This window comes from Ornithodoros turicata, chromosome 3, assembly GCF_037126465.1.
Source record: "Ornithodoros turicata isolate Travis chromosome 3, ASM3712646v1, whole genome shotgun sequence".
NCBI lineage: Eukaryota > Metazoa > Arthropoda > Arachnida > Ixodida > Argasidae > Ornithodoros > Ornithodoros turicata.
In genome coordinates this window covers 34838143-34849344 of record NC_088203.1, presented here as the reverse complement: position 1 = coordinate 34849344, position 11202 = coordinate 34838143, and the positions used below count along the sequence as shown (strand labels likewise).

At 47.3% G+C, this 11202-nt stretch overlaps 1 protein-coding gene across 1 annotated transcript; it reads left to right on the top strand.

Moving 5' to 3' along the window:
* The first annotated feature begins 10110 nt into the window (after positions 1 to 10110).
* Positions 10111 to 10809, top strand: LOC135389285 (uncharacterized protein K02A2.6-like). Its single transcript, XM_064619348.1, has one exon. The coding sequence runs from the start codon at positions 10111 to 10113 to the stop codon at positions 10807 to 10809; it is 699 nt and encodes a 232-aa protein (XP_064475418.1).
* The last annotated feature ends 393 nt before the right edge of the window (positions 10810 to 11202 follow it).

Genomic DNA, 11202 nt, shown 5'->3' with positions numbered 1-11202 from the left:
CTAGCAGAAAATTTGGACTGACTGTGGATTACTCTCAATTCAAGCGAATGCATACCACTTGGAACAAATTTGAAAGAGACGTGTCAGATCTCTACAGCTTTAAATTTGTTTTCTGTCCAACTACATTATCTTGATTGTCAAAACATTATATTGTCTGCCATGCAATAATAGCTATTTGTGGTTTCAACCAGACTCTTTTCCCTGTCAGGATCTGAACGCAGCTTGTCTGTCTCGACTATCAAGTTTGAATCACATTAACTTGCATGTGACAGCACAGCACGGGAACTATTGAGGTTGTGAAATTCCAAGGGGACTGGACTCTTGCCTCATGTTCGCTGCCATTCACGTCGACATCAGACCCTGTCGGGTAGTGCTGCAAATGATTACGGCACTGCAAGTTAAGAACCCGCCTGTGCAGTTTATTGGTTTAGTTTTGTCTCTGTGTCACCCTTTCTCGTTCATACATGCTTCATTTTTACGGCAGCAATGGAACTAGTTGCATCAGTGATATTACACTTGATCCAGCTCAATATCGTAACTCTAGAAATATCTCTTACATCCTAGGTGATGCTTTGCGATTTCAGAATGCATAAATTTGCCAACAGCTCAAATGTGATGCCAACGGAGATTCAAGAGGTTATGTTCAACTTAGTTAAATATCAAACAACCAATAACTCCGGAAAAATGTGCTTACGCTACGCTAAAATTCTAACTTGGATCCTCCGGATTTCCTTTTTTATTTTCCTCCTGATTTCTTACTTGTTTGTGTTGTCTATGTTTATGACCTGCCTCGACTACTTCCCGTTATTTACGTCGTGTACGTTAGCTAACTATGCCCTTCAAAACATGGGGATATGCGAACTACAGTTCGATTGGGGTACGTTCGCAGACTTAGCTAGGTGACTGCAAAACCAGTTTACAGCGGGCCAGGAGTCAGTAAGGCACATTGTGTAATGTCCTGTTAAATATGACTACTGCTGAACAAGAAAGCACAGATACCTGTTTGCATGAATGAACGATGTCACCATCCGTCAAATGTGGGCGCACTCCGTGAACGAAGTGACCAGTTGAAAAAGGGTTAGCTTACAAATTGTTAAAACTATGTGCTAGTCCTGTTGGTGTCGAGTTGGAACTGGAAGCGCCAAGATAAATACACAGAGACAACCACAAAAGATTATGCAAGCGGCGCACTGGCGTTCTGCCGCTGGTCGGTGTGTGTTCATGTCGGCGTACGCGTTTAACTCTGCGATTCCAGTTACGAAGTATTCTACCAGCATCAGCAAATGATGCGTCGACCTTCCATAATAATTTATACAGCACGGCACGAACGAGATTCCACAATTTTGCCCGACAAAACATCCACACAGCGGGAATCTCGATGCAAAGCGGAAGCGGTCGTCTTCTGTGTCCGGTGATTGGTTCCTCCGCCTGGAATTCCGCGTGACGTTTTGACCGATTTCTGGGCGAGGGACTTCCGTTTCACCGTCGTCTGCTCTATATCTGCACGTTTGTTCAAATTGCGTGCAAAGTATGACGTATGAAGTGAAATTTTCGCCGTCGTGAATATTGTCGGCCGTGTGATACACGAACACCAGAGTTTCGGTTTGCATGCCGCTGCATGCGACGGTCCCTTTAAAGGCCATAGGCCTTTATCTGAAGGCCTATTTTAATTTGAGCTCTTCTGATAAATCTGGCCAGATCCCGTGGTATACTGTGGTTAGGGCGGCCGCGTTTGCTTTGATACTGGGAGGTGACGCGTGTTCGAACCTCCGCACCACCTGTGCTCTCTGGGGTTTCCCATTGGTTGTCCGGCAGACTTTTCTTGCGAATGTCAGCACAGTTCCCCTTGAAGTCGGCACAAGACATATACTAACCCCTGTCCCCACTCCTCTGTACTGTCCTCTCCTCATTTGTCCAGTCTGTACGCCGCTCATATCCACAGTTGCTTCGCGGCGATAACACAGGACAAGAAATAAAAATGGGATGTACCAGAGGGGGATATGAAGATATGTGCTGTGCACTATGCGAAGCCAGCATTTTCTTTTTTTTTTAATCCTGAAATGGGCGGATTTTGCAATACAAGTAAACTGAAACAACGCGCCAGGAGAGAAGAAAATTACACGGCTTTCTCCACAATGAGTTTGTCGATCTGTTCTACGAAGCGATTTATCCCCGCCAACAGATTACCGCCTACTCCAGCTCCGTCGCTTTTAATGGAACGCTCACATCCGAGCACCAGTCTACGAAACCAACACCACTATGTTCAGAATCGCTCGAGAGTATAGGAGTTATTCACCTACGTCACTGAAACGATGCATGCTGGGACCGGTCGCCATTTTGTGGTACCATCACCGCTCTGCTGCGTAGTTTCTCAAGGCTTACGCTGTGATCTTTACCCGCTGATTCTTTCCACATGGGATTTTGTGACATTATCGAGTGCAGTAGTCGCACTCAGATGAAGAAGCTGAAGGATAGGAGCAATCAGCCAGACCCTTACTTCTTCAAAAGACCGAACTAAACGAGTGAAGACACGGGAGTTCTCAGAAAGGCGCCGCCGTCACTGCTGTGAATGGTTGTCACGCATAAACAACAAGACTTCGGTCCAGACTTAGACAAGGACCAGGTTTGTTCACGGCACTTCATCTCAGGTAAGGGTAAATCTGAATTAGCATAAAAAATGAGTGATGCCCAAGCGGATGCTTTGTCGCACCTTCACACAATTTCGACTTTGGAACACGTCAGATGCAGTTTATACATTGTTGCTCGCAGTTCAGTGCAGTTATTTAGAGCGTTATTTGCATTGTTAACACACATAGTTGTTTTTCTGTCCCTGCTCTAAAACTATGGCTTACAACCGAGGAACAGTCAGGTATTTCTGCATTTTACAAGTTGGGGCCCCTTTTTTTGTGCATTGTTGGGGCTGTCTTAGGAGGGTAATGTGAATACTGGAAAAATCCCTGGATTCAGTGATTCGGGTTGACCATCAACAACATAATGGTGCCCCATTCTGTATTGTTGAACACACTGTGCGGGTTGCTGTAAATGTCCCATGTAAAGAATGATCTTCCACAGTTTGCATCTCTAGTAGTTTCAGGATCTCTTGCATGTTTGTACTGACTGTTCCTCCGCTCCCCTGTTACTACTATCATCTACACACTTCACAACTAAATAAGTAACTGGACAATTTGCAGGATCTCCATCACAATTCTTGGACGAATGCAACCCTGATTGGGCACCTTGCCTGCACTTAGGCTATGACAGCAGAGGTGCAACCACTAATGGAAGCCGCTACAAAAGGCTCAAGCAGCGTCAGTCGGCTGTTGGCACAACTGCCACGGACGCAACACCGAGTTCAGTGTCATCAATTCTAGCCTCACTAGGTACCGAAGTCTTTCCACTATATAATTAGGAATTATCCTATGATATTTATGTAATTACAGACTAAGAGGATGACGTTAACCAACAAATTTCACAGCCTTTTGATGCTGATGCCCTTTCTGATGACATGCCAAGTACGAGTACAAAGGTATATGCCCCTGAGCACCTGCATTGTGGTCATTGTGTGTTTGTGTGTGCGAGTGCGTGCGTGCGTGCTAGGTACAGTACTTCCGTAGTTTTGACGTCTGCCGATATTTCCAATGTTCACATCCTGTTTGCAGAGACATTGTGTTTTTTTTTTCTTATTTTTCCTACACAAATATCACAAGGGTGTACGAGATATCCAGAAGATCGTTAATAACTACTGATGGACTACCATCTCATGTTAATTTCTTTTTGTTTGCGCAGGATGCTAAACTGGATTGACATGTGCTGACAACACAAGGATGGAAAAAGAGCTCTTGCACCACAGTGCAGAAATTTGCCAGCTTAGAGACGCAGTAAAGGCAACGTAATTCACAGAGTAGGCATTAGAAAGTGACGCAACAAAGTGTACTTGTACACTGAACTACCGTCATTTCTGGCCCTCATGCAAGTGTTCAATATTTTGGAACAGTATGTGCAGCAAACATGTGGCAACACCTTAACAAGTTTTAAAGAAATGATGGTGTTCCTCACGCGCCTAAGGCTACGGATTTGTATGCAAGGGCTCTCTTTACATTCCACCATTCACCAGGGGAAAGCGTCCATTGAGCGCCAATGAAGTTGAGCACACGAAACAGCTGGCAAACGTCCGGATCCATGTTGAAAGAGTGATCGGACTAGTTAGGGACAAGTACATGATTTTGAAACGTTGTCGACCGGTTCAGCTATTGAGGGCATCTAAGGATGGTAAGTCACCAATCAACAAAATTGCTGGCGTGTGCTGTGCCCTGACGAATCTCTGTAACCCAGTGGTGCCTATAGAGATTAATATGGACATTGTTGCTCGTACTCTCAAATCTTGCTAGCTGGACACACACTTGGCGACTGTTTTGCTTGGAAATAATTATGCGGTGATTCATACAACAGGAGCGTACTGAGTAAAGCTGTTGAATTCGATATGCCCACGTAAGTAGGAAACGCTGCGTCAGCCTTTTGGGCTTGAGGAGAAATGTCAGCATTCGGTAGTGACGGTCACACAGATCATGTGAAAATAGGGTGGCTGGTCGTTGGCAGGCAGGCAGCTAACATTCAGGTTTAATAAGAAACAACGTTGGGCTAGTTGGTAAGTATACGACATAGTAGAATGCGCACAAAAACACGGACTAGAGGAAGACAACACCAGCGCAACTCACAACTAAAGTTTAACGTGACCAAAAAAGCACAAATCACGCACACCGCGACGCCACCTACAGAAGCAAAAGCCTCAATCAGGGTCATCCCATACAGAGATAAGTGGATTCCATGCGTTGCTATCAAGGAAGAAAATCTCCCTCTCCGATAAGGCTACAGACGCCTGACCGACGCACTTAGCGCCCATCTTACTGATAGCGTAGGCCTCTACTATTTCTCTAGTCAAGGCATTAGATGACACAGCAACAACAACAGTGTCTTGAAAAATCGGATTGCACCCACATCTACTACAATGCAGCGCCAGATGACCAGAGGGGGTGCCACCCAAGGACGAGGCATGCTGTCTGAGCCTTATATTGATACACCGACCCGTCTGGCCTATATAAAATATGCCACACGAGAGGGGGATACTATAGACCACACCTAACCTACAGGACACAAATGGCCTAATATGATTGACGCCACACATAGGCTTCCGCGCAGGAGCTTTAACAATCACAGATAACCTGCCCAGCTTAAATGGAGCTGAAAACAGTACATTAACCCCAAAACGTTCCCCAACCTTCTTGAAGTTCTGAGACACAGAGTGAACATACTGGACGACAAGCAACTTCTTACGCCTAGATTCTCCCTCCTGGTCAGTACCAATTTGATCCTTAGACACCCTCAATAACGTGTCACATACACTCTGGATCAAAGACACGGGGTGCCCGTTCTGAAGAATGCGGTCATACTGCTGAGTGTACGCTTCAGCAACCTTGTGCAAGCATGACTTAGTAAGAGCTGCAACAATACAAGACCTAACAATTCCTCTTTTTACAATCTTAGAATGCCCTGATTCAAAAGGCAGCAACGCCTTTTTCGACCTTGGGGAAAATCCCCAAGGTCGAAAAAGTGATCCTTACTAATGCACAACCTAAGATCTAAAAACCTGAGATCCCCTTCTACAGCAACTTCGCCCGTGAACTTCAGGCCAGCACCGAAGCGATGAACACATCAATCACCTGTCGAGCCCGATCCTCACAGACGTGCACCTCCCCCAAAGCATCAAACGGCAACAGCACCAAATAATCATCCACATACCTGAAAGGCCGTTTAGCCCCCACCGCTGTGGGCAACACACTCGACAACTCTATGTCAAACTCAGTTAGAAAAACGTCACTCAGTACGGGGGCGACTGAAGACCCGATGCAAATTCCCTTCTTTTGCACATAGAAGCCAGCACCATCCGCAACAATCGTAGAACATAGATAGCACTTCAACAACTCCAGGAAACCCTCAACGGTGGTTCCACAACTATTCTGGAACTTCACGCTCCCATGAGCCTCAATGCGGTCCCTGGTGACCCTGAAGAGCGGTTCACGAGGTTTTGAATAATAAATATCTTCGATGTCAATCGACATTAGGCTCCTCCTCCTTCAGAGACCTGTATGCCTTCAATGACCTCGCTTGCGCCACGAACCAGGAACGGGTCAGGGAGGTCGACTTCCGAGAGATGACGCCGTATGTACCGGGAGACGACCTCCTGCCAGGTGCTCCTCTCTGACACGATAGACGTCAGATAGATGTTTTTTTTTTAACATTAAACTTGAGTTGTGAGTTGCGTTGGTGTTGTCTTCCTCTAGTCCGTGTTTTTCTGCGCATTCTACCATTCAGGTTTAACTCTAGAATGGTATGGATCGATAACCCTAGCCGGTTCCACATTGAAAACGTGGAATTTGCCATATAGAAAAGAGTGGAAAGTTGAAGTTGAAATTCTGGCGTCAGCACCTTTCTCCCGAGTGGTTTCCAGTGAGTGCTATTCTTATTTTGACGTTAACGGGCTTGTCTTGTAACGATATGAAACAACTCCATGTTTGATGAAATGGTTTTTACGATGAAAGATGAAAGTCACTGAAACGGTTAGCCAGCTGTAGGACTCGAACCCATATCTTCTGGATTACCGGGTCTACGTCGATCCCTGTCGTATGAATGTGTGTATGAGTGTGCAAAAAATATAAGACTGAAAGTAGGATGAGTGAGAGTGAGTGACTGGTTTGTCCCTTCAGATGACGCACCCTGGTCGCTGAGAAGGCGTGTGTTAGCTCAATTAGTAGAGCCCTGGACCGGTAATCCAGAAGATGTGGGTTCGAGTCCTACAGCTGGCTAACCTTTTCAGTGACTTTCATCTTTCATCGTTAATTTCTTAGGCAACTTGAGGCCTTGTATGTGATTGTCCCTTCTATGTTGTTCCAGCCTCAGAACATCAGTTCTCTCATGGTTTTTATGATTTGGCACCAATAAAGTCTGCATTACCAACATATCATACATCTTTGCCACTGACTTAATGCATGATACATAATACACTCACAAACATCTGCTGCAACATAAGGCTTTAGTCTGCACAGAGTCCTCCTATTTTCTCCGTTGGGTGAACCACTTTTCCACCATTTCTGAGAACAGCATGTCTGAAGAACACTTCAGCCTTTCTTATGGCAGCTTCAAGAAGTTGATCATTCCTACAAATCCGTTGCACAGAGATTTCATCTTTTTCCAGAGCACAAAGTCTGCACACTCTACCTGATACGCAAGCATTTAACATTGCACCTGATAACAGTAGACATGAGTATCACAGGCCATGAGCTCGCCAATATTAAGTCATACACAGCTACTACGTTTATTGGGCAGCTGCTCAAGCTTCTCGTTTCCTATGTAAAATGGGCACTTTACTTGGACTAGTTGTCGTCCACAGCAAGAACGCTGTGGTATCATGTCAGGCGTAGGGGCTGTAAATGGTCCAGCTGGCAGATGTGAAATCCAAATCCATCTTCGCATCTGGGTGAACATTGCCTTTCCTGACATGTGCAGGGAGGCTCTTGTTCTCCAAGTTTGTGCAGGTTTTGTTTTCTTTCGGGATTCCAGGTTGAAGCAAACTGCGTGCAGCCACATGTGGCATGGGCGCCATGCAGGCTCAGTGGGGCTGTCACAATTTCTCTTTTTTATCTTTCTAAATACAATCCACACCTTGAGATGTGGTGCAGACAATGCTTCGGAATGGTTCACCTGCAAAAATATTGGAAATATGAAACAGAAAACTTGAAGGTCTTGTAGAGTGTGCATGTTATCGGTGATTTACTATGACCACACCCGTACAACCCCCTTCCTCTCAACATCTTAATCTTGCTTTATTTAATTTTTGCACGTACATCTAGTGTTATATGAATGTGTGTGCAACAGCACTGTGCGAACCAATATGTGCAAATAGAGAAATTAGGAATAAGAGAACTGCTTGAGTTTTGAACACCACAATATCCAGTGTTTCAGTGAACATAATTTGTATTTGAAAAGTATGTAATTCATCCGTAATTACGTCGAGTAGTAGTATACCGACGTGTAATATCGTATTATCGTAATATTGATACGTGACGAAGTGTGGGTGCCGCGCGGCTTAGCGCGCGAAGATTCATTCTCTCGGTTGCCCGGCTTCCGGCTGCTCATTAAAGCTTTTTGTTCCTTTATCCTACCTATCCTACAACTTGCGTCACTTGGTGGAGGTGCGGGGCACCCTTCGTTGAAAGCGCTGTTGTCGTGGCCATCGACGCCCCAGCCCCGACCCTATGACGAGACGACGACGAAGCCCCGAAAACGCCGAAGCCCCGAAGATGCCCCAGCCCCGAAGACGCCCAACGACGCCCACGACGGCAGCGCCCAGTGAGGGATACTCTCGACACAGACCCCGTGGAGGCAGCACAGCGTCAATTCACCAGCGCTACATCATCGCTCACCTGTCCAGCATTTGTACGTCACCGCGTCGGGACACATCTCCATCATTAGCCCCACCGTTGCGTTGCTCATCATCGTCGACACCTGTTGTGCCCCCCCCCCCATAGCATTGCATTCTCCATCTGTCGTGCCCCGGAGGTCACGCCTCGGGGAGGGGGGCAATGTTACGACGACGACGACGACGGTGGTGTTGCGCATGTCACGCGCATTATCATTCTGTCCATTAAATCATTGTCTCGCCGTGGTGTGGGCAATAAACAAGTTTCGTCCCTACCTTTACGGCAAGCCCTTCAAGGTCGTGACAGACCACCATGCCCTCTGCTGGCTGGCCAACATAAAAGCGCCATCCGGGAAGCTCGCACGGTGGGCATTACTGCTCCAAGAGTACGACTTCGAAGTTGTCCATAAAGCTGGTCGCAAGCACCTGGACGCTGACGCCTTGTCCCCCCAAGCAGCACGCCAATATTGGTCCAATATTGGACCCATATGGGCTGCCAAGATTGCCAATATTGGCCCAATATGGGCTGCCAATATTGGACCAATATGGGGAGTGCAACCAGGCTCCATATTGGACCAATATGGGCTGCCGATATTGGCAAGCCCATTTTGCGCCAATATTGCCAATATTTCTGTGTATTACACGGGGAGCCCGTGTAATAATAAAGCATTATGCTGTATAATATTCACTACTTTTGTATGATTTTTCCTTTTTTATTTCTGCGGATCTAATTGATCCACGTTCACATCACTTCAAAAAAAAAAGAACGAAAAAAAAAGGAAAGAAACACGGCATTGCCCAAACACACACAGCAGTCCCACAGAACTGCCAATACCTAAGATCCCTCAGACGCCTTCATTGGGATCGCAATATTCTGTGGACTAACAATTCCCACACCCGCTCCGAGAATACAAAGCAGCGAAACACTTTCGTGGCGGTGACGGACACACGCCAGAGCAATTTACACTGCTTGCAGCAACTTGAAATCACCTAACTTTACAGAATAGCCATCCCTTCTTGTCAAACATTGTGTTTTTTACTTGACCTGCCGCAATTTCGTTACCATTACAGCACCCAGCGACATTTTAGCCCTATGAAACGTCCGTTCGGGCTGTCCCGCATGCGCATTAGTTGTAGGACGCGTGATTACGCTCAAACAACTCGCTTGCTCACAGTCGGCTCGACCGATTGGCATTGGCATCGCGAAGGAAGATGGCGGCGACTTTCAAGACGTGGAATGTTGAGGGTCGAACTGTAGCGAACTTTACGTTGGGAATGCCAAGTACGTTGACTGTTTCGAACAATGTGTATCATCTGCGGGAAGTTGTTGAATGTAACGATGTAGTGAATAGGGTATTTCATACGCTTCAACGTTCAATCTTGCCGTGCTGCTTGGGCATTTGTGCAACACGGCTACGTACCCTGTTCAGTCAATATGGGGTGTACGCGTGCAATATGGGGCCCATATTCCCAAGATTTTCCCAATATTGGCTCAAAGTGGGCAATATGGGGCCCATATTGCCAGGATTTTCCCCATATTGGCTGAAACTGGGCAATATGGGGCCCATATTGCCCATTTTCAGCCAATATGGGGAAAATCTTGGCGAAACGGGTCCCATATTGGACCCGTATCGCCAATGACCAGCCAATATGGGTCCAATATTGTGTGCTGCTTGGGCCGCGCTGCTCTCCCCGACATCGCTAATATTACGAACTCCGTTGACACGATTCCATTTGACCTCTCGGACCTCCCCGCTGAGCAACGTCGTGATTCATCGTTGCAAACCATCATCGAGATGTTACAGCCACACACCCCGCTTTCACGGCGTGACGCTCGACGCTCCCAAAACTTTGATCCCTTCGGACGACCCTATTTGATCGTTATCCCTCGCCATCTTCGCCGCGCACTCCTTCAGACCCTGCATGATGATCCAACAACTGGACACCTCGGCTTCGCAAGGACGTACGACAGGGTCATCAAGCGCTTCTTCTGGCCTGGCATGCGGCGATTCATATCCGGATACGTTCGGCGATGCACCGATTGTCAGCGCCGTAAGCACCTGCCGTCCGCTCCCCAGGGTCTGCTTCAGCCCATTCCGCCCCCCGCGGCCCCCTTCCAACGCCTCGGTATCGACCTCCTTGGTCCCTTCCCGGTCTCTGCCGACGGAAACAGATGGGTTGTTGTCTGCGTAGACCACTACACCCGGTATGCTGAGACCAAGGTCCTCCCTACGGCCACAGCACCCGACGTTGCCTCTTTCCTGTTGGAACAAGTCATATTGAGACACGGCGCACCGAGGGAACTGCTGAGTGACCGAGGGTCAGCTTTCCTGTAAACGCTTGTCTCAGAACTTCTCCGTGCCTGTCGCGTACATCGTCTTACCACCACGTAATACCATCCACAGTGCAACGGCGCCACCGAGCGGCTCAACCGCACGCTCTCCGACATGCTTTCTATGTATGTGGACGCGTCCCACCGAAACTGGGACACTGTTCTGCCGTTCATCACCTATGCCTATAACACCTCCCGGCACGAGATAACCTCCTTCAGCCCCTTTTTCCTCCTGTTTGCCCGTTCCAGTGACACGATTTTGGACACCATTTTCCCCTACGTTGACGCCGGTCACAGAACAGACTTCGTGACCGAACTAATGAGCCGTGCGGAAGAAAGCCGCCTACTCGCCCGCACCTACACTCTGATCTCCCAATCGAACCAAAAGGACCGTTAC

What these genes read in the sequence shown, in the direction of transcription:
- LOC135389285 (XM_064619348.1), top strand. Translation starts at nt 10,111, where the DNA reads ATGACCAGCCAATATGGGTCCAATATTGTGTGCTGCTTGGGCCGCGCT.